The sequence below is a fragment of the Hylobates moloch genome, unplaced genomic scaffold, assembly GCF_009828535.3.
Source record: "Hylobates moloch isolate HMO894 unplaced genomic scaffold, HMol_V3 SCAFFOLD_2, whole genome shotgun sequence".
In the NCBI taxonomy this organism is placed as follows: domain Eukaryota; kingdom Metazoa; phylum Chordata; class Mammalia; order Primates; family Hylobatidae; genus Hylobates; species Hylobates moloch.
In genome coordinates this window covers 44,600,915-44,625,674 of record NW_026652277.1, presented here as the reverse complement: position 1 = coordinate 44,625,674, position 24,760 = coordinate 44,600,915, and the positions used below count along the sequence as shown (strand labels likewise).

Genomic DNA, 24,760 nt, shown 5'->3' with positions numbered 1-24,760 from the left:
CCTGTAGTCCCAGTTACTTGGGAGCCTGAGGCTGGAGAACTGCTTGAGCCCAAGTTTGAGGCTGCAGTGAGCTATGATTGGACCACTGCACTCTAGCCTGAGCTACAGAGTGAGACCTTGTGTCGAAAAAGTAAATAAAAATTAGCCAGGCATGGTGGCACATGCCTGTAGTCCCAGCTACTCAGGAAGCTGAGGCAAGAGGATCACTTGAGCCTGGAAGATGGAGACTGCAGTGAGCTGTGGTCATGCCACTGCACTCCAGCCTGGGTGACAGAGCAAGACCCTGTCTCAAAAAAAAAAATAGAAAATAAAAATAAATAAAATTTATTTAAATACAAAAGTGATATGGTTTGACTCTGTGTTGCCACCCAAATCTCATCTCCAATTGTAATCCCCACGTATTGACGGAGGTTCCTGGTAGGAGATGATTGGATCATGGGGATGGTTTCCCCTATGCTGTTCTCATGATAGTGAGTGAGTTCTCATGAGATCTGGTTGTTTGATAGGTGTCTGTCGCTTACCGCTTCTTTTTCTCTCTCCTGCTGCCTTGTGAAGAAGGTGCTTCCTTCTCCTTTGCCTTCCACCATGATTGTAAGTTTCCTGAGGCCTTCCTAGGCATTTGGAACTGTAAGTCAATTAAACCTCTTTCCTTTATAAATTACCCAGTCTTAGGCAGTTTTTTATAGCAGTGTGAAATTGTTCTAATACAGAGACTTGGTACCAGGAGTGGGGTACTGCTACAAAAATAACATGAAAATATGGAAGTGACTCTGGAACTGGGTAACAGGCAGCAGTTGGAACAGTTTGGATGGCTCAGAAGAAGACAGGAAGATGTGGGAAAGTTTGGAACTTCCGAGAGACTTGTTGAATGGCTTTGACCAATACACTGATAGTGATATGGACAATGAAGTCCAGGCTGAGATGATCTCAGATGGAGATGAGGAACTTATTGGGAACTGGAGTAAACGTCACCCTTGCATGTTTTAGCAAAGAGACTGGCGGCATTTTCCCCTGCCCTAGAGATCTGTGGAAATTTGAACTTGAGAGACGTGATTTAGAGTATCTGGCAAAAGAAATTTCTAAGCACCAAAGCATTCAAGAGGTGACCTGGCTTTTCATGAAAGTGTACAGTTATATGTGCTCACAAAGAGATGGTTTGAAATTGGAACTTATGTTTAAAGGGGAAGCAGACTGCAACAAAAGTTTAGGGAGTTTGCAGCCTGACCATGTGGTAGAAAAGAAAAACCCATTTTCTGGGGAGAAATTCAAGCTGGCTGGAGAAATTTGCATAAGTAACGAGGAGCCGAATGTGAGTTGCCAAGACAATGGGGAAAATGTCTCCAGGGCGTTTCAGAAAATCTTCAGGGCAGACCCTCGCAACACAGGCCTGGAGGCCTAGAAGGCAAAAATGGTTGTGAGCCAGGCCCAGGGCCCAACTGCTCTGTGCAGCTTTGGGACATGGCACCCTGTGTTCCAGCCACTCCAGCTCCAGCTGTGGTTAAAAGGAGCCAAGGTACAGCTGGACCATTACTTCAGAGGGTACAAGTCCCAAGCATTGGCAGCTTCCATGTGGTGTTGGGCCTTTGAGTGCACAGAAGACAAAAGTTGAGCTTTGGAAGCCACTGCCTAGATTTGAGAAGATGTATGGAAACACCTCGATGTCCAGGCAGAAGTCTACTGCAGGGGTGGAGCCTTGTGGAGAACCTCTAATAGGGCAATGCACGGGGGAAATGTGGGGTTGGAGCTCCCACACAGAGTCCCCACTGGGGCACTGCCTCATGGAGCTGTGATAAGAAGACCACCATCCTCCGGACTCCAGAATGGTAGATCCACCAACAGATTGCACTCCATGCTTAGAAAAGCTGCAGACACTCAATGCCAGCCTGTGAAAGCAGCTGCAGGGGCTGTACCCTGCAGAGCCACAGAAGTGGAGCTGTCCAAGGCCATGGGAGCCCACCCCTTTCATTAGCATGCCCTGGATGTGAGACAGGGGATCAAAGGAGATTTTGGAGATTTAAGATTTAATGAATGCCCTGTCAAGTTTCAGGCTCAAATGGGGCCTGTGATCCCTTTGTTTTGGCCAATTTCTCCCATTTGGAATGGGAACATTTACCCAATGCCTGTACCCCCATTGTATCTTGGAAGTAACTAACTTGCTTTTGATTTTACAGACTCACAGACAGAAGGGACTTGCCTTGTCTCAGATGAGACTTTGAACTTGAACTTTTGAGTTAATGTTGGAATGAATTAAGACATTTGGGGACTGTTGGGAAGGCATGTTTGGTTTTGAAATGTGAGAAGGACATGAGATTTTGGAGGGGCCAAGGGTAGAATGATATGGTTTGACTCTGTGTCTCCACCCAAATCTCATCTCCAACTGTAATCCCCATATGTCAAGGGAGGGACCGGATGGGAGGTGACTGGATCATGGGGGCAGTTTCCCCCATGTTGTTGGCATGATAGTGAGGGACTTCTCATGAGATCTGGTTGTTTGGTAAGTGTCTGGGGCTTCCCCCTTCTCCCTCTCTCTCCTACTGCCTTGTGAAGAAGGTACTTGCTTCTCCTTTGTCTTCTGCCATGATTGTAAGTTTCCTGAGGTCTCCCCAGCCATTCAGAACTGTGAGTCAATTAAACCTCTTCCTGCCTGTTCTCAGACAGTTCTTTATAGCAGTATGAAAATGGACTACTACAGAAAGTATTTAACTTTAAACTCAGTAGTATCCAAAGAAGTAATGAAAATGGAGAAATGAACAACAAAATCATAGTACAATATGGTATGTACTAGGACAGGAAGAGCCCTTTTAAGAAGAGATCTATGTATTTCTATTTATTTATCTCTGAAAGAAGGAAACTTTGCCTTGTATTCTGAAAAAGAAAGGAATATTTTATTTTACTTCTAAAAATCTTACAAGGATGCTAGTCTAAATACAATTTTCCTAATTTGCCAGAGAATCCATTAAGATTGACTTGATAACAAGATCAGTGAAGTAAAGGTCAGTGAGTTAATCTCACAGCAGCTGCAAGCTAATTCCATTTCCAGTGAAAAATGTCTTGATAGTTCCCCACATATCTTTTCACCACAAACAGTTTCAGTCTTAAGATCCCATGTTGCAATCCATCAGAAGTAACTATTAAGCCTTCGACTATGGCTGGAGGGCTCCTCGCCCTTTCTGATAAATTGACTGGACAAAAACTCAATTTTAAAATGACAAGAAATAGAAGATGTATAGATATACTTTAAATGTGACCAAAATGGGTTGTGAAAACACAAGACACAATATCCAAAAATTCTGGCAACACAGTACACCGTACAGTATTGGTGGTTTACCCTTGCTATTGCGTGGCTGAGCTTACTGCCACTGCCCAGCATTGCAAGGGCATCAAACTGCCTTTCACTAGCCTAGGAAAAGATCAAAATTCAAAATTCTAAGTACAGTTTCTACTGAATGCTTATCACTTTTGCACCATTTTAAAGTCAAAAAATCAGTAAGTTGAACCATCATATATCCAAGATTGTCTATATGTAAATATTATATATCTTTCTCTCACTTTTAAAACAAAATAATACTAGCCAATACTACCATTCTGAAAAGCACTTGTGTCAACAGCCTTTACCCCTGAAAGATTTTCCTCACAATTTTACAACCATTACTTACAATTTTCTTTGAAATGTTGACCAAACCTGGATTAAAAGATTTGGGGGTTTTAGTGACTGTATTTCACAAACTCTCTTACTGATTCTGCAGTCTCACTTCTGCCTCCTCAAAAGTCCTCACCAAGGTCACGGGGGATGGCTCTTTTCAGCCTCTTCCTGGCATTTGGTCCAGTGGCATTTGGCATTCTAGGACTTCCCTCTTTGTCTTTGATAACTCCCTCTCTTCCTGTGTTCCTCCTTGCTGTGTTCACTTGCTTCGCTTTCTTCTTTCTGAAGCATGTTTACACAATGTCTTCTCTGATTGGGCCTGTGACGTTCTTTAGGTCATCTTTTCCACAAATAATGCTTCAACTAGTACTCGCGTGCCAGTGACTCCCACGTCCCACTCATGAGCTCTGAACCTAGTACCAGCTTCTGCTGGACATCTACAATGGGATCTCTCACAGGCCTCTCTCATTGGTAACATGCCTCCGCCTGAACTCATCTCCCACCCATCTATCCAGCCATGCTCTCTAGTTCACCTGAACCCTGGGTGTCATCCTAGATGCTTTCCCTTCCCAGTCTTCTGTGACCATTCTGCCTCATCAGAGGCTCTCTAATCTTCTTTCCTATATCGCTCTTGTCCCTATTTTAATCCTAATCATCTATTTCCTGACTTATTCATTCCTTAAGTTGGTCAGTAATTTAATTAAAAACAGATTTAGGCCCTATCCTTAAATGTGATAAGTGATATGAAAGGAGATGATTGGGGAAAAGGATTTCCCTCAAGGAAGGCCTCTCTGAAGCCTGAAGCAAGAATGAGAACGAGTCAGACAAAGAGAGAATTGCATGAATGAAGGCTCTGAGGCAGGAAAACACTCAGATCATGCCAGAATCACTTAGAAGCAAAGTGAAGCCAGTTCCTGGAGAGCAGATCATCAGATGAAGATGGAAAGGTGACCGGGGGCCAGACCTGTAGTTTTGGTGGGCCTTGGTGAGGGATTTACAGTAGGACACCCCATGGTTTAAGTATGAAAGTGACAAGATTCCTTTAAGTTTTAAGAGGCCTTGAAATATGAACCACAGATTAGATGGAAGCTACTCTCCCTGTGTCTGGGCTTTTTAGAATTTCCAAGCACTGCTGTTTCTGGAACCAGATTAATACAAGTCACTCTTCCATTTATCTATGTATTTATTTGAGACAGGGTCTCTGTCACCCAGGCTGGAGTGCAGTGGCATGAACACAGCTCACTGCAGTTTGGGGGCTCAAGAGATCCTCCTGCCTCAGCCTCCCATGTAGTTGGGACCACAGGCACCTACCACCCAGCTAATTTTATTTATTGTAGAGATGAGGTCTCGTTTTGCTGCCCAGGATGTTCTTGAACTCCTGGGCTCAAGCGATCCTCCTGCAACATCCTCCCAAAGTGCTGGGATCACTCTTCCATTTAACATGCTATCTCAACGTCAAGATAAACTTTAAAATCTTTAGATAATAGGCTGGCATTTTACTTAAACGATCTTTACTTACTTCTTCAGAACTGCCATTCCCTATAAATATCTGGTTCTTCAACCACATCAAACCACTTGTGATCTCAAAAAGCCTCAGTGTACACTGTCCTTTCTGTCATTCTGATTCCTCCTCATCCTTCAAAATCAGCTCAAGGGCCAGATCCAGGGAGAAGCTTAGTGGTGCCCACCCGAACCGGCCCCCTCCTTCAAGTTGTGCTGCCATTCGGGCCCACCTCTTCACACAGGATTGTCAGACCAGACCAGCGCATGCGTTCACCGCCCTCACAGGGATGGGATGCAGCTGTGCACCTCTCAGTGCTGACACCTGGAGAGTCTCACGAAATGTTGACAACATGGCCTGTTTCCATTTCTTGTCCACTAGCACTTCTCATTTACTAACACACAGAATTTCCTGTGGTATGTCCACTTAATCAGTTCAAGCCTAAGAATTCCTTGATTTGGGTATAGTGCTTTGCATTTATATACTGATGGTCCCCAACTTATGATGGTTCGATTTATGATTTTTCAACTTCATGGTGATGTGAAAGTGATACACATTCTATAGAAACCATACTTTCAATTTTGAATTTTGGTCTTTTTCCAGGCTACCATACTCTAAAGATAGAGCCACAGCTCCCAGTCAGCCATGTGATTATGAGGGTAAGCGACCAGTACTCTACGGTGTATTGTATTGCCAGATGATTTTGCCCAGCTGGCCTAATGTAAGTATTCTAAACATGTTTAAGGTAGGCCAGGCTAAGCTGTGTTGTTCATTCAGTAGGTTAGGTATATTAAATGCATTTTCAACTTACGATATTTTCCATTTACAGTGGGTTTATCAGGATGTAACTCCACTATAAGTCAAGGATCATCTTGTATAGCACTTTTAATTTATAGAGTCCCTTCAAAAGTTTGTTTGTATTTTATTTCCACTGCATCCCTGTTAGGATACCGTAAGATATACAGCTAGCAAAACAGTTAGTTTTCCTGTGCAAAGTGATGGCTTCATCTTGTGGCAGATTACCTGGAATACTGTGGCCAAGGCATCTTGGTTCTACTGTCTTTATATCTAGTACAGTTATATTTTTATGGCAGCTCTGATTTCTTCTTTGGCCCAAGGGTATTAAGAGAGCGAAAAAATTTAATTTCTTAACAGATATATATATCTATGTCAAGTCATATATTTAATTCAAACCCTTAATATTCCTAGGTAATTTTTGTCTACTTTCTCTGTCAAAGATTGAAAGATACAGGGTTTCAAGTTTCCAACTGTAATTGTAGTTTTGGTAATTATTTTATTACTAACAGGTATTGCTCTGTATATTTTGACGTTCTGTTATTCAATACATAAGAATTCATTACAGTTAAATCATCATGTATAGTATAATTTACCAATGTAAAATAACCTTTTTATCAAACTGAGTATTCACCTTATAATGTCCTCTGTCAGAGGATTATAATACCACTTAAAACCTTTTAAAAATATTTTGTCCCTGACATATTTTCCCATTCATTTATTTTTAGCTTTGAGTGGGTTTCTTATAACAATTCTAAAGATGCATTTTTATTTTTTAACCAATATTTAAAGCTTTGTAATTTAGTAAGAGTCTAAACCATTCACATGCGTTTTTTTGTCAAATTTCTATTATTTAGTATTTTCCTCTCTTTTATGTTTTCCTGTTATTTTCCATTTATATTCTTTTGTTAGACTGGAAATTTTTTCTTTGCTTTTTTTATCCTAGTGATTTGGAATTTATATAATATATACCATTCTACAATACCCTTTATTTGTTTTTAATATTTGAACCTATATTTTTCAACATTATTAAGAATAAAATAGTATTTGTTGCTATTTTGAAATGATAGACCATGTTTTTAAGGCAGGTTGGTGGTTGTTAAGGCACCAGTATCAGCCAGGCACGATGGCTCACACCTGTAATCTCAGCACTTTGGGAGGCCGAGGTGGGCAGATCGTTTGAGCCCAGCACTGTGGCCGATACTGTGGTTTACTGTATTTTGTTCTAGTTTATTTTATGGAAAATGGAAATTCAGTGGTTAAGACAAGGATTAAATAGCAGAAGAAAGATGTGTACATATGTACAGATGTATGTGTCCTTTATATGTTTTTTAATACTCTTGTCTCCTTTCTGGTCCTCATTTAAGGTTATCTATTTCATGCAGTAAATTTTTCTTCACAATTCATTTCATTTAGAGAGTGAATGCTACCTTCCAAGTGGGCTTTCTCCAGTTTCCTTTCAGGGACTTAATGGAGAAGTGATGTTAACAGTTTTATGTTTCCATTGCATTTTACAGTGTGAAGATGTCTTCACATATATTTCTCCATTTGAGCTTTACAAAAACCCTTGGTATTATTCTCATTATCTAGATTCCAAAATCAGGCTTAGAAGAGTTAAATAGTTGTCCAAGATCTCAAGATGCAAGACCCACAATCATGAACAGAGGCAGATGTTCAGGATGGAGGCAAGCTGAAACTCATAACCAAATCATTATGACTCCAAATTCAGGGGTCTTTTAGCTGCCACCTGCATGGGCTCATGGTGTAGCTGACCACCAGAGTTTGTAGAGCTGTCATTCAGGTGTGCCATGGACTTTCCTGGGACCTGGCACAGGAGAAGGACTGAGTTAACGTTTGCTGATTAAATATCTGTTACAGGCTGGGCTCGGTGGCTCACGACCATAATCCCAGCACTTTGGGAGGCCGAGCAGGGAGGATCACTTGAGCTAACAAGTTTGAGACCAGCCTGGGCAGCATGGCGAAACCCCGTCTCTACAGAAAATTTAAATATTAGCTGGCCATGGTGATGCATGCTTGTAGTCCCAGGTACTGGGGAAGCTGAGGTGGGAGGATCACTTGAGCCCATGAGATTGAGGCTGCAGTGAGCTGAAATGGTGCCACTGCACTCCAGCCTTGGCCATAGAGCCAGACCTTATCTCAAAAAAAAAAAAAAAAAGTTACAATAATCATCCCTTCAAAGCTGGAAGGCATTATTTACCTGTCTGTCCAGCAGATGGTGCTACATAACCAAGGGAATCTGTTGCTTGCCCTTGGTGAAGCTATTAAAGCCAATACAGATCTTGAGAATTTCAAAAGCAAAAATCAATACTGGATTATGAGTGCTCTAGGAAAATAAAGAGATAAATTTTCAATTTACATACTTATATATAGTTGTACCATATTTATAAATAAAAATATATAAATAATTTATTAAAATTCCTTTTTAACAGCAACAACCACAGTAAACCCACAGGTTAAAAACTCCACAACAGTCTATATTAATCAGTCAATCCAAAGTACATTCCAATTCCAAGTTAATTGAAAATAATCAACTTAGTCATTTGGTTGGCTCTGAGCAGGCTTCACTGCTTGCTTTTGTGTCATGTTTCTTTCTGTCCTCGATTGGCTATAGACTTACAGACGGCCTTTGCAGAGGACAGTGTACTCATGTCCATCCTTTGCATCCTTTGTGGGAGTTGGCTAGGCAGCACTCTCCCTGGGGACACTGTGAACTCCTCTTCTTGAGTGCAGAGATCACGTTTTGTTCATCTTCATGCCCAATACCTTGTTCCATAAATATGAATGGATTAGAATTCTAAACTCTTAACTCTGCCCCAAGACAGTTCTGAGAGGTAGTAAGTCATATAACACCTGAAGAGGACTGCTCTTGTCTTAATTACATTAGGTTATAAGATGACAGGTGAGGGAGCCAAACCAGGGGGCCTGGAAATTATTCATACATCTCTAGATACAGTATACAAGTTGTGTGTATTATGTGTATTTACTGTGTAATTGATTGCTTGAGATGAACTCCCAAACACACTTGTGTTTGGATCATTATTACCTACCCTTCTCCTTAAATCTTAATTTCCTATGATGCTTGAAAGGGAAAGAGGGGCCAGGTGTGGTGGTTCACACCTGTAATCCCAGCACTTTGGGAGGCTGAGGTGGGTGTATCACCTGAGGTCTGGAGTTGAAGACCAGCCTGACCAACATGGTGAAACCCTGTCTCTACTAAAAATAAAAAATTAGCTGGGCGTGGTAGCACATGCCTGTAATGCCAGCTACTTGGGAGGCTGAAGTGAGAGAATCACTTGAACCTGGGAGGCGGAGGTTGCAGTGAGCCGAGATCACTCCGTTGCACTTCAGACTGGGCAACAACAGTGAAACTCCGTCTCAAAAAAAAAAAAAAAAAAAAAGAGTAGAGGGAAGAGGCCTGCATGAAGGAGAGATTTACTAAATAGTACTTAATCCCAAAATAATTTCTATAGGTTTGAATATGATCCCTGAAATTTATTATAGGTTCAGGTAAGTATTAATCACGGGTATTCAGAACTGTCGTTTAAAAAATGTATAGAACATGTTTCCTTCCCCTTGAAACTTTTTATCCACTAATTATAGGAATTATACCTGCAACCATTAAAGTCCAGAATGAGACAGTACTTGGTAAAGTGATGAAATTTATAATAAATGCATTATAGCAATCCAAGTAAGGAGGAAGAGCCACCATTATTGAACATTTGTTAAGTGTCAGCCACTGTACTAGGTAAATTTTAGTTATTATTTTTATTTAGGCACCAAAAAATCCATGGGATAGTTGGTTATCTCCATCTTACTGAAGAGGAAACTGAAGCTCAGAAAGTTTAAGCAACTTGCACAGGTCACATAGCAAGTAAGGAGCATGGCCAGGAATCAGACCCTGATCTCCTTTGGTCTACTAAGCTTGTAAAGGATCTTCCCGCCTCCTTCCAAGACCATTCAATATAATCAGTAAATGTCCATGGCAAGGTTGTAGTTTGAGTTATAGAATTCCATTCAAGATTTGATTGGTAGGTGGGAAGCAGATATGTCTGCGTCAATCAGTATCCTAGAAGAAGGAGATGATGAACTCAAGTGGTGATTAAGGGAAGTTTAATGAAGGGACTATTTACAGAGATGTGGTGGGGTTGAGAGAACCAACAAGGGGAAGTGATGCACTCAAAAAGTTACTACCTCCAGGCTTTAGGGGATTGGGGAAGGGAGTGGCACAATGTGAACCTAGTGTGGTTGTGAGCAAAGGGATTCCCTCAGCAGCCATGGCCAAGATTAGAGTCTCCACTGCCAAATTGCATCCAGGTGGTGAGGGAATGGAGAATAGGGGTGGGGGAACAAACTCTGACCTTGGTATCCCCAAAGGGCAAAGGATTCCAGGTGGTACAGTTCATAAAGTTTAGCCTCAGGGTACAGAACAGGGCAGAGAAGAATGAAGAATTGATCTGGAGGAAACAAACAATGGCTTGCCCATGCTATTGCAGGGAGAGTAGGTGGTGTGCACAGCAGGAGGGTGGGGAGCCCAGCATAGCTATGTTGGGGCCTGTGCAGATCAGCCTCACTGGCATGGAGGATCTGAGCCGAGAGGTGTGGAAGGTGAAATCGAGTAGGCATGTTGGTAGTCCTAAATGTCAAGTAAACGTTCCTGATCTTACATTGATACTCAATAGTAAGCCAATTTTGTTTCACATAAGCCAATATTAATATTACATATTTCTTTTATAAGCCAGAGATATAGGGAGATATCCTAGAAGAATGACAGAGGAAAGGAAGGCAAGGGTGAGAGAAGACCTTGTGTGGATATTTGTCCAAAATGTTTATCCACAGGAACAATCCCTTCATGAAGGCTGCTGGTGTGTGAATGTGTGCTGGTTCCCTTGGGGTGTTCATTTGGATCTTTCTGTGTTCCAGTGACCTACGGCATGATGAGCTCCAATGTGTACTACTACACCCGGATGATGTCACAGCTCTTCCTAGACACCCCCGTGTCCAAAATGGAGAAGACTAACTTTAAAACTCTGTCTTCCATGGAAGACTTCTGGAAGGTATTTGCAAATAACTTTGAAAGTACCTCTTTATCACAGAAAATTGTTCATTTGGCTTCATCATTTCAATGCATGAGTATCGACAGGACCTGCTTTGCATTTAACACTGTGTGAGACATAAGTTATGGTGAGTTGTTAGAAGTTACTGTTCCTACTCTCAAAGAGGGGTAAACGAACATGGAGAACTTTGCCTGTGCCTTGCACTGTGCTGAGTGTTTCATACCTTACCTCGTTTAATTTCTATAGTAACTCTATAAGGTAAGTACTAAGAGTATGCCCTAGTTTGTTAATGAGGAAAATGAGATTCAGGATGCTTAAATGCCTATGGTCACGTGGCTAGGGAACAAGAAAAATTGATTTTTTTCTAGCCGGACAGCTACTTCTTCATCCTAGTTTGTAATTCATTCCATAAGTCAAGATTCAATAAATATTTATTGAGAATCTCCTAGAATGTAAGGCCAATGAAAGGCAGTGTGGTTCTTCTGTCTTGCTTCGCCTTTTGTGTTTTGTCTCTTTGTTGATGATGGCATGTATCCCCAGCTCTCAGAACAGTGCTTGATACAAAGTAAGCATATTCTTTCAAAGGTCTGCCATTGGTGGGGCTTGGTGGCTCATGCCTGTAATCCCAGCATTTTGGGAGGCCAAGGCAGGAGGATTGCTTTAGCCCAGGATTTCAAAACCAGCCTGGGCACAGCATAGTAAGACTTTGTCTCTCCAAAAAAATTAAAGAATTAGCAGGGTGTGGTGGACACACTTGTAGTCCCAGCTACGCAGGAGGCTGAGGTGGGAGAATCACTTGAGCGTTGCTTGAGGTCGAGGCTGCAGTCAGCCATGAACATGCTACTGCATTCCAGCCGGGGCAAGAGAGTGAGACCCTTTCTCAACAAAATCCAAAAAAAAAAAAAACCCAAAAACAAACAAAAAAGGTCTGCTGTTGTGAAGTTCAACCCAATCCAACCCCTTCCCAAATTGTCACAAATTCCAACATAGTAGTATAGCAATGAGTGATACCACAGGAAAAATATTAAACTGATCCGAGGGATATGAGGCTTGGAATCTAAGAAAATTGGAAGGGAAATTGAAAAGGAAATTATTATTTCTCCTTGGGGAGATAGTTTCTAAAATTCTTACTAAACCCTGGGGTCAGAGCTGTTGATTTTAAGGATAGAGACAACTGGGTCACAGGAACCTATTCATATATAAAAGTACTTGGCATCCAAAACCACACTTGTATAATATGAATCTTTTACCATCTGAGTAGGGCAAATCAGTCTATCTCTGTTGATCTGACAAGGATAGCACACTGAGAAATAGATCTGTCTTCCCTACAGGCATAGCTAGTTGTACAAACTAACAAGAGACTTTTGTATACACATTCCATGATGATAAATGCCAATCTCTAAAGGGATGAGGAGGAATTGGAGAGTTCACCATACAGCAAAATAGTCCAGACAGGTGAAAGGTCTATCAGATGCCAGGCTGGTAATCAAAACTGTAGCCTTTTCTCTAAACAAAGTTTAGAACCATGATTATGTAGGACATTATTTTAATAAGGGAAAGTGGAGTTCATCATGACCTCACCTTTAGTCTAAGAACAAAAATCAGAGCTGCCAAGTATTAAGTACCCACTCTGTGCCAGGTGCAGTAACTACGCAAATCAGAGCTGCCACGTATTAAGTACCCACTCTGTGCCAGGTGCAGTAACTATGTAAAAGATGGGTTTTCCAGATGCCGGAACCTTGGTTCAGAGGACCCTGCTCAAGGCCTCATAGCTAACAAGTGATGGGGCAAGATGCTATCCCAAATCTCTCTGACAACAAAACTCATTCTTATCACTCTACTATTTTCATAGAGTTGCCAAATGCTTGGTTATGCAAACGTTCCAGGCAGGGACAAGACAGCGGCTGAGCTTGGAACTTTTTCAAAGATGTTTCCTTTGCTTTTAGTTCACAGAAGGCTCCTTATTGGATGGGCTGTACTGGAAGATGCAGCCCAGCAACCAGACTGAAGCTGACAACCGAAGTTTCATCTTCTATGAGAACCTGCTGTTAGGGGTTCCACGAATACGGCAACTCCGAGTCAGAAACGGATCCTGCTCTATCCCCCAGGACTTGAGAGATGAAATTAAAGAGTGCTATGATGTCTACTCTGTCAGTAGTGAAGATAGGGCTCCCTTCGGGCCCCGAAATGGAACTGCGTAAGTGTCTGTGACTCATTGCCACTTGGTGATATTCACTCATTTATTCTCTGACCTCCCACCATTCATTCATTCATTCCCTGACACCTTCACCAAGGCAAAAATAAGTTCAGTGACTCTTCAGTGCTTATATTTAAACCTTGGCCAACTTGACCTTTGACTTCTCAAGTTTTCACTACTTTTTAGCCTTCTTTTAGTTTCTACATGCGTATTTTTCAGAAGACTAAATCGTTGACCATATGACCCCCCCAAAAAATTAATTATCTGAGCCTTTGAAAATTTCATTTAAGATGCCCTGGGCCCTGTTTTTATAGGTCCAGTAACGTCATCCACTAAGTTATTTAACAGCAAGTTTTCTGGTGCAGGAACTCTTTTTTTATAGGTCTTGCAAACAGGTTTTTGTTCAGAATGGAGTTATTTAATGTGTAAGCTTGTGAGGCAATTTTTTATTAGGTTTAAAGCCCATTTTATTCAAATGTTTGAGATTTTAGGTATATATTTGTACACATGCATATTTACAGGGGCTTTTTGTACACTTTGGTACCCCTACTTCAAACATGTTGTGTATTAAGGGAGGGCACTTACTATTTTAGAAGTATTGTAGTTATTATAAAGAAACGAGAAGGCTTCCAAGGCTATTTCAGGGTGGGCCTTTGCGGTTGCTGTCCCTGGGTACGTCACTGGTCAGAGTCATCTTCTAAGCTTTGCTCAGCTAATTCTGTCGGTTCATCTAGGTTCTTTTCTTGGAAACTGAGTTGCCCAGAATCCACATTTGTTACTATACAATGGTCAGTCACCTTTTCAATTAGTATATTCTTCTTGTACCATCCAGTGTATACTCTATTTAATACCAGAACCCATAAGAAACAAATTTAGTAAAAATCCAGGTTGGGCACAGTTTCTCATTCCTGTAATCCCAGCACTTTGGAAGGCCAAGGTGGATGGATCACTTGAGGTCAGGAGTCAGCCTAGCCAACATGGTGAAACCCTGACTGTACTAAAAATACAAAAATCAGCTGGGTGTGGTGACATGTGCCTATAGTCACAGCTACTTGGGAGGCTGCGGCAGGAGAATTGCTTGAGCCCGAATGGTGGAGGTTGCAGTGAGCCGAGGTCTCATCACTGCACTCCAGCCTGGGCAACAGAGCAAGACTCCACCTCAAAAAAAAAAAAAAACAAATTTAGTAAAAATCCAGAGCTTTAGAACAAAGGGACTAAATAGTCTCAAAAGACATTATCATCCAAGTTATGATAGTGATTTCACTTTCTTTAAAAAAAAAATTATTACAGATGGAGTCTTTCGATGTTGCCCGGGCTAGCCTCAAACTCCTGGGCTCAAGCAGTCCTCCAGCCTCAGCCTCCCAAGTAGCTGGGACTATAAGAATATGCCACCATGCCTAGCTTTATTTTGCTTTTTAATGTGCCTTTTTGTAGTTCCCGCAAAGCATAAGCATGCCTTCATCTGTGGTACCCTTTCCAATATTTTTTTATCTCACGTCACTAATAAGATAAATTTACACAGCCACTGCTCTGTGCCAGACATTATTTAAGAAGTTATTTCACGCATTATCTCATCTGCCTTCACAAAACAACTCTAAAATGGGTATCATCTCCATTTTATAGATGAAAAATCTGAGGCTCACTTGCCCAAAGTGTCACAGCTAACAAATGGGACTGAGCCAAGATTTAAGCAGCCTGACTCCAAAACCCATGTTTCATCTACTAAACCTCTTCCATATTAATTCCTCCTCCATATTAATTACGTCGTTAGGGTGGCTTCTTGATGCTCTCAGCTCCTGAGGGCAGGGAGCAAGCTTCCCGAGGGCAGGGATTCTATTTTGTTAACTCAAGTACTCAAGCTTCAGTACTCAAGCTTCCTGAGGGCAGGGATTCTATTTTGTTAACTGCTATATTCTCAAAGCCTTGAACAGTGCCTCATATGTAAAGATACTAATAAATATGTGTTGGATGCATGTATGAATGAGTGATTTCTACTCCAGGGTGGATTGCCAAAGGGCACCTTCCCTGTCATATCTAAACCATCCCTTTATTCTCCTGCGTTCTCAAGTCACTCCCATTTCTTCTTCCCTTCAACTCCAAACTTCTTGGAAGAATAGTCTTCATTTGCGACTTCCATTTCCTTACCTTCAGTTCACTTCTTAAAGCTTAGGTTCTTGCTTTTGACATCTCACCAGGAAGCTACTAGGGACCTCTAGTTAGCAAATCCACTGAACAAATCTCAGTCTTTATCCCCTTCATCCTGTCTGCAGAAAGTGGCAGTGTTGACCGCTCATTCTTTTGGCTTCCATGAAGAACTCTACACTTTGGATTCTTTTAACTCTGAAACCCCTTTCTCTCACTTCTCTTCTCTTATTCCCAGGTTCTATATTCGTATCTCCATCTTTTCTTTCTTTACTCTCTTTCCCATGACATTCGGATGGCTTCCACTGACATCTTTATTTGGTGACTCATCATTTCTTCAACAATGTGCCAGGCATGTTCCCATTGCTAGAAGTCCCCCCTCTTCTAGCAATGCCCTTGATGCTGGAGAAACAAAGCAGTAGGAAACAGAAGAAATGCCCTTTCTTCACAGAGCTTGCATTCGAGTGATACAAGACACATCTCTATTCCACCTGGATGTCCCACACCTCTTGTGATTTAATATGCCCCAAACTAAACTCATCGTTTTCTTATGGGATCTGGTCTTTGTTCTGTTAATGGCACTGCCATCTTTCTATTGCCCTGAAAGAGACTCCGGAGTCATTTTTGAGCCATGTTTCCTCCTTGCCCCAACTTCCAAATCAGTTACCAAGTTCTGCTGGCAGTCACTGTGGTGACACTCTCACTCCTTCCTTTCCCTTCCCATCTTCACTGAGTGAGTTCAGGCCTCATTACCTCTTGGTTATTGCAGACTTTGCTAATGGAGCTGTGTCAGGGGTCCCTAAGACCACCCCCAGGTTCAGTGATTCACTAGAAGGACTCAGCATAGAGGCATCCTTATAGCTAAGGTTTATTGTGGTGAAAGGATACAAAAGAAAAGGCACATGGCAATATCTGGGGAAAACCTGGTGTAGGCTTCCAGGAGCCCTCTCCCAGTGAGGTCACATAGGTTGTGCTGAATTTCTCCAGGAACAAGTTGTAACAACATGTGTGAAATGTCTATCAGAGAGGTTAATTAGAGACTCAGTGCCTGGGGTGTTCACTGGGTACTGGTACTGGTTTATGACTAGCATGTGCCAAAATTCCCGACTCCCAGAAGGAAAGCAGGTGTTGAGTGTAAGCTACATTGCTTATACAAATAGCACAGGCACAGCAAGCCTCTCTTACCGGTCAGGGAAAGTTGTATACTAGTGCAGGAGCTGTTTATCAGTCAAGTTCCCAGATGCCAGCCAAAGTCCATCCTTGCAAACAGGCCTTCCTAAAGAAAGGCCATCTCAGGCCTGCTGTGTTAACCCTTTTCTGCACATGAGCCTTTTGTTCCTCCCCACTCCAGTCTTCCCTGCTGCCACCAGACCAGCCCTGCTCTGTGCCTCTTAGAACTTTCCCTTCACAGACTCCTTCATGTTTGCCCTTCACAAGCTGACCACAGACCACCTTTCAATCTACCATTCTTTATCTTATGGGAGCCAAACTGAACTAGTTACTTCTTCGCTTGACCAATGGCTCACGGTTGAAAATGCCCTTCCCATTTGTATTAGTCTGTTCTCACAATGCTGATAAAGACATACTTGAGACTGGGCAATTTACCAAAGAAAGAGGTTTAATGGACTTACAGTTCCACATGGCTGGGGAGGCCTCACAATCATGGTGGAAGGTGAGGAGCAAGTCATATCTTACATGGATGGCAGCAGGCAAAGAGAGAGAGCTTGTGCAGGGAAAATCCCCCTTATAAAACCATCAGATCTCGTGAGACTGACTCACTATCATGAGACCAGCATGGGAAAGACTTGCCCCCATGATTCCATTACCTCCTACCAGGTTTCTCCAACGAAACATGGGAATTGTGGGAGTTACGATTCAAGATGAGTTTGGTTGGGGACACAGCCAAACCATATCACCATTCACCTGTGCAAGTCCAGATCCTACTCACCTTTCATGGCTCAGGTCCAACACAGCTTCTTCCTAAAGCCTTTTCTAATCCATCCCTCCATTGCCAGATCCCCAAATAAGGACAGCTTTCCTCTGATCTGCCAGCCTAATTTCTTTACTCTTTTGCTTCTTATTATTATCCACCTTGTATTTTACTTGTTTAATTATAACTCATTTCCCTACTTGTTATAAATTTGGGAGGGAAAGGACCTTTATATCCCCATTAGTGCCAAAGAAGCATCTGTTTTCTAAGAGAGCCTCTGAATATTTGTGGATGAAATTCCCAAATGCTGACAATGCCACTTGATGAACTTGTCCCTCTTTTGGCTGTAATTTTCTCTGGGGACCTCAAGTCATCTAGTCCCTGAGCACAGTTACCCAGAGAAGGCAGCCGTATAAACTGAGCAGAGGCTCTGGAGCAGAGCAGAGGCTCTAGGGACAGACAGCCCTCACATTGGTTCCCGAGTCTGCCCTCAAAAGCTTTGGGACTACATTGACCTCACTAAGCCTCAGGGCCCTCATTCCTAAAGTGAGGCTAATAACAGTATGAGAATTAACCAAGAAAACACTTATGAACTACTAGGTCAGACACATTACCCAGCTTGATAGGCCTTAATACATATTTTATTTTACAAGGAACCAGCTGTCCTTGTAATTGCCTCAAGTGTTCCACTGATTGTAACTGTTTGTTTTTTGGTTTTGTTTTTAATCAGTTGGATCTACACAAGTGAAAAAGACTTGAATGGTAGTAGCCACTGGGGAATCATTGCAACTTATAGTGGAGCTGGCTATTACCTGGATTTGTCAAGAACAAGAGAGGAAACAGCTGCACAAGTTGCTAGCCTCAAGAAAAATGTCTGGCTGGACCGAGGAACCAGGGCAACTTTTATTGACTTCTCAGTGTACAACGCCAACATTAACCTGTTCTGTGTGGTCAGGTGTGTACTGAGGACATGCATCCCTCCTATTTCTGTGTAGTTGTACATACATCCTATTCTGGGGTTAGCCAGAAAAACCTTTACCTGCAGTTAGCTACATGAGGATGCCAAGGACCCAGACGGATAGCAAGGGAGGGGTAAAAACTGAAGGCTTACTGAAATAAAGGATATTTAAGGAAGGGAGTTGGGATCCTAGAATATTATGAGTTGGAAAGAACCTTAATTGTGGTCCAAGTTCATCTCAATGCTGGAACCTTTCCAGAAAAAAGTATTGTGTTTTTCTAACACCTGTCCTTACCTATTATAAGGATGGTCAGTGCCACATGTTCCATCACCAACTCCCCCAGCCATCAAATCTTGACTCATTTCCTGGAGTTCCTCACTCTCAGATGAGCCTCTGCTATTAGCACACAAGCACAGTAATTGGAGTGCTTGTAGGATGCTCAGTAGGATACCCAGGTTACCTGCTCGTGCTCAGGGCTACCAAAGGCACATAAAGTTCCTTCCACATATCCTGGGATGTTGCCATGATGACCCCTCTGGGAGATAGTAATGAAAATGACAAAGATTCCACTGGCTTGTCTGGGACTCTTCTTCATTCATTTATTCAGCAAACATTTATTGGACACTTAATATGGGCTAGGCATTGTTCTTGGCTCTTGGGACATGTCAGCAAACAAAATAAAGATCCCCACCTTTGCAGAGCTTGCATCCAACCAGGAGGAGACTAGAGAATAAACATTAAACAATAAACAATACAAATAAATAATATAGTATATTAGAAGGTAATAGGTACTATTAAAAAGAAAGAAAAAGCAGAGCAAGAGGGAGTCAGAGTTCACCCACTTTAATCTTCCTGGTGAGCATGTCAGCAACACCCAAACATCACTAACATGGATTATTGCATGTATATTTACACACAAGATAAGAATGGTTTATTCTTATAATAGTCTTTGTCATCATTCTTGAGGTTAAATTCAGTTCTGCTTTACGTGGCTTGTTGGATTGTCCCAGTCCTTGTATTTAACAACATTTGCAGAAAACAATACCACATTAAATCAGTTATAGGTTATCCCTTATCCAAAATGCTTAAGACCAGAATGTTTGAGATTTAAGAAATTTTTCAGGTTTTGGAATGTCTGGATATATATAATGAGATATCTTGGGGATGGGACCCAGGTCTAAACACAAAATTCATTTATGTTTCGTAAATGAAACCTAATGCACATAGCCTGAAGGAAATTTTATTTTTCCCTTCGGGATGTTGAATAAACTGTTGTGTGCCTGCATGTTGACAATGACCTGTCACGTGAAGTCAGGTGTGGAATTTTCCACTTGTGCTGTCATGGCGGTGTTCAGAAAGTTTGGGATTTTGAAGCATTTTATATTTCAGATTTTCAGATTAGAAACACTCAAGCTGTCCTTGCTCACAGTGGCCAAAAAAAAAAGAAAGAAAGAAAAGAAAAAAAAAAGAAAGAAAGAAAAGAAATACTCAACCAGTAGTCCAGTAGTAGTTATCACTAGAAATGAATGAAAATCTATTGCAGTTAATTGTTGAGTTTTTCCTAATTATTCCAGTGCAGATGAAAAGAAAAGAATAAAAAGGAAGAGAATAAAAACAGAGAGACAACTCTGGTATTTTAGTAAATTCTATTTACAGAAGGTCTTGAGTATTTCTTTTGCTTCCTCCCTTACTTTAAGGATGAACATTGTTAAGACAACTGCTTCATTTCTCTATACTGTTTTTCTAAGTTTCTGGAGGTGGTTAACTACTGCAGGGCCAGAACGGGCCAGAGAAATGACTTGACACTTGGAGGCCACTTCCTTCCCTTTTGAGTTCCCAGTGAAGCTGTCACATACAAGGCTCTTGGCTTCAGAGTTGCTCTCCTGAGTTTTTGGTTCTCACCCCTACTCTCCAACACATCAAATAGGAAGGAAAGAACAGGAGAACTGACAATGAAAAGGAAGGAAGATTTTCACACTTCTCTGACCAGTTCTGATTTACCATAGTCCTGTTTTTACTTGATTATTGCTCATGCATGTGTCCTGGATGCTCAGGTTCCAGGTGCAGCGACCTGTCCTGTAATAGCAGAGATAATGAGGGCTAGTAGCTGACTAAAGGGCTTTTAAATCTCTCAAAATGAAGCAGCTAGAGATTCTATTTCTAGTTGGATAAGGAGTCTGTATCATTAACTGAATCACCCAACTTTCTCAGTGGGACACCTACAAAATGGGCATTTGACAAGAAAAAAACCCTCAGTCCAGTTATGGTAAAGCACTAAAGATCAGAGCCGTCAGTATGGATGTAAAACAGTATATGTTTTAGACAATCAGATATCTATTGAGTACCCACCTATTAACTATAAGGCTCTGGGAAGAAGAGAGAAAACTACCCTGGAGGACAAACTGTTTGATGCTATTTAGGTGTTACCTAATGAATGAATGAGAGACTCAGTTCCTATCTTTACATATGGACAAAATATATCCTGCTTCTCAACCAGATGACACGTTTTGAGTGGATGACTTATATTTCTTTATATTCTTCATGTTGCCTAGTAGAAGGATTTGAATTAATAGAAGTCCTAGGGCCAGGCACGGTGGCTCACTCCTGTAATTCTAGCACTTTGAAAGGCCCAGGCAGGAGGATGATTTGAGCCCAGGAGTTTGAGACCAACCTGGGCAAAAGGACAAGACTCAGTCTCTGCCAAAAAAAAAAAAAAAAAAATTAATTGGGCATGGTGCTGCACACTTACAGTCCCAGCTACTCAGGAGGCTAAGGCAGGAGAATCCCTTGAGCCCTGGAATTTGAGGCAGCTATGATTTCAACACTGCACTCCAGCCTGAGCAACAAAGCGAGTCCCTATCTCTTAAAAAAATAATAACAGAAGTCCTAGAAAAGTTTGTGTGTTGATTTACTTTTACATTAAAAGTATATGGCATGTTGAGCAGCGTAAATATAGAAAAGTATAGGGAAGACTGAGCAGGAAGTACTCCTTTGGGACTGAAAGACCTCAGGAAGTCTTATTCCTTTGATGGCACAAAATTCTACAAGTATGGAATTATTAGCTATGATAAAAATGTTTTGCCATTAGTTTGGGGGGGGACTCGTGGTAGCAGTTTCATTACCTTGTAACGCACGAACAGAATAGATGGACATCCGTTCCTGGCTATATTCATGTGTTGTTGTTGTTGTTATTGTTTTAATTGTTCTTATTTACGTGCAGGTTATTGGTTGAATTCCCAGCAACAGGCGGTGTGATTCCATCTTGGCAATTTCAGCCTTTAAAGCTGATCCGATATGTCACAACTTTTGATTTCTTCCTGGCAGCCTGTGAGATTATCTTTTGTTTCTTTATCCTTTACTATGTGGTGGAAGAGATACTGGAAATTCGCATTCACAAACTACACTATTTCAGGAGTTTCTGGAATTGTCTGGATGTTGTGATCGTTGTGGTAGGTTTGAGAACAACACCAAATGTCCTATTCTGTTCTACAAGCATGTTAACTAGAGTCTTCGATCTCCTCAGCATTGTGGATCTTGATATTCCCAAAAAAGAATCTAAAAGTCCCCTTCAATTATATCAACTTCTGTTACTAATTATTTTCTCATTTTGCGTGAGTAACTTTTCTGGGTATGAAGTGGAGAGGTATTTACAGTATGCTCTCAGCCACGCTAATAACAAGAATATCTCAGTAATTCATATTTGGCTTTAGTATGCCATATGAGATGTGGAGGAGAAAACAGGTTTTTTTTCTTCGTTTTTTTCACTAATGATATTTTTCTTCAACTTGTGGTAAAAATCAATTTATATTTTCCTGCACATATGTAAAGTTACAGCAAGAAAAACTTGTCGGCCAGGTGTGGTAGCTCATGCCTGTAATCCCAGCACTTTGGGAGGCCAAGGCAGGAGGATCACTTAAGCCCCAGAGTTCAAGACCAGCCAGGGTAACATAGTGAGACCCTGTCTTTACAAAAAAAAAAAAAAAAATTAATTAGTCAGTCATGGTGGCACACACCTGTAGTCTCAGCTATTCCAGAGGCCGAAGTGGGAGGATGATTTGAGCCCAGGAGGTTGAGGCTGCAGTGAGCTATAAATGCACCACTGCACTGCAGCCTGAGTAACAGAATGAGACCTTGCCTCGAAAAGAAAAGAAAAAAGAAAAATCATCCAGAAAATATTTTGGGTGGCAGAGAAAACTTCCTGCAGTTTAAAATTTTCTACAAATAGTCTACAGAGTACAAAATGTAAGTTATATTCATCAAAGTTTTCTGTATGAGGTACAAGAAATCAAAGGCAGGCCATGCAGGGTGGCTCATACCTATAATCCCAGCACTTTAGGGAACTGAGGTGTGAGGATCACTTGAGGTCCAGAGTTTGATACCAGCCTGGGCAACGTAGTGAGACCCCATCTCTGAAAAATAAAAATAAAAAATAAATCAATGGCAGAGTCATAATCGAGACCATGACACCATGTAAATTCTGTGTCTGCCCTTGACTCTATTATAACTTCTAAGATTGTTTTCAAGATGTTTTCCCTTCATCCTTATCACTTAATTAAGCATCAGTCACTTCCTTCCTGTGGCTTCAGTGTATAAAAGAATTTTTACAAGCTTTTCTCCCTTCAGCAATAACAGGTAACCTTTCGCTAAGTCCAATTGTACATTTAAGCATATAACAACATGCTTAATTATTAGATGCTTACAAGCTTTGCTTGGCATAGGTGTACCATGTATTATTTATGTCTTTCCTTCCCACTGTCCTATGATAGCCATTACCTTCTGAAATCTCAGTAAATGATGCACTACCCTATTAGCATTCTCTCTTCTGTTAGCCCTCCTCATGAGAATTATTCTTTCCCTCATCCCACTCCTAAAAATTCATTTGGCCTTTGCGAAGCATTTAGATCAAGTCATTATTAAACTGTTCCCCACTAGAATTATTAATAGTTGATAAAATATGGAAAATATATTATTCATAGTGAGTGAAAGAACACTTAAAGCATGAAAAAAAACTACATGGCCATATATTGCATGGCAATAACTATATTAGCAGCAATAATAATTGTAATAGTAATAATAATAATGGCTAACACTTTAGAAGCTACAGTGTTAGGCATTTCCAGGTGCTTTTCATGGTACAGAAGCTCATTTCTTCTGCATACTAACCCTCTTCACTACTCTGCCACTGCCTCTCAAGCCATGGATATGTGCACTTTAGAAAGAGTTTTTATTTATAGTAAAAATTCCTGTAGAATAGATGGTGTTGACCCCATCAGACCATGATGCAGTTAGAAGTGCATCCGTCTTTTATGATGGCCATGTAACATCACACAAATCAAGGTAAACCCTTGATCCCCAAATTCTCAATGTATTAATAATGAACAGAGTTACACAAGAATTTTAGCATTTAAGGAAACAGGAGAGACAGTAATACTGGAAATAATTTTTCAGAATATTTCTGTTCGGATTGATGGCAGAGTGCAGGCCATATACGTTGACAATTATTCCAGAACACTATTATTGTTTGGAACTATAAGGATGCAAACCCTGCCTCTTGGCTTTTATGGATTTATTTATGTTTAGGCCATTGAAATAATGGCAAAAAGGTAAGTGTGATATGCTAATTAAGAACAGACTTCCTTTTTATTTTTTAACTAAAGAACTCAATATCAACAAAAGACTAGTCAGTGGTATTCACCCTTTTTGATCATACACAACCTATCAGTGAAAGCTTTGACTACACACCCTAATGTATTATCTTTATTTGTAAATTGTGTGCCTACTTTGGTGTAACAGGTACATCCGTAAAACATACACATACATAGAATTTTAAAGATTGGGATAAAAGTTAATACAAATAGAATTCCAACACTTTCTTACCACCTACCTAGAAGTTGTAACATTTTTTTCCCATAGCCCAGTGAATTGCCTTGCACCCGTTTGGCGACCAATAGGAAAAAAGGCGATGATATCATGGAAATTGTCTCTTTGGCTCAACAGCCACAGCATTTTGCAAGTATTTCTTTGACAATTTGCTTCACTGTGCTTTTCAATTTTTTTTTTTAAACAACGCTTAATACTGCCAGGCAACAATTCAGACAGTGTGCTTTTTGTTTATAAAGAGCAAGGAAGGGCTACTGGAATCCCACTTGTCCTTTGAAACATTTGCTGACCAAGTGTAGAAGTGAGGACATGCTTTCTGCTCACCCACAAAACACACCCTGTGCTCCACTGGACCTTCAAACCAATGGAAAGAGCCAACACTTTTTGTTTTATCTAGCCAAAATTTGCTTATGCTTACCCAAAACCTGAAAAGAAGTTATATTCTAAATATAAATATAATCACATCTTGAAATCACTTTGAAATTTTCGTTATTTTCCTCGTTTCCCCAACATATGTTCTGAAGTACACAGGCTGCATCAGTCAGCCATTTGTCCTGAGCAATAGTCTTTCAAAACTAGCAGAATTGCTTGAAAAAAAGAAGACTATTAAGGAATTTAAACTCAAATAATTTATTGAC

General features: G+C 40.9%; 1 protein-coding gene across 1 annotated transcript in view; it reads left to right on the top strand.

Moving 5' to 3' along the window:
• Window positions 1-24,760, top strand: part of PKD2 (polycystin 2, transient receptor potential cation channel) — a 70,755-nt gene that overhangs the window by 18,451 nt on the left and 27,544 nt on the right. The window contains exons 3-6 of the mRNA XM_032143097.2: window positions 10,881-11,014; window positions 12,961-13,211; window positions 18,014-18,238; window positions 21,463-21,691. Of these exons, the coding sequence (XP_031998988.1) occupies window positions 10,881-11,014; window positions 12,961-13,211; window positions 18,014-18,238; window positions 21,463-21,691 (839 nt within the window). The remainder of the gene's footprint in view (window positions 1-10,880; window positions 11,015-12,960; window positions 13,212-18,013; window positions 18,239-21,462; window positions 21,692-24,760) is intronic.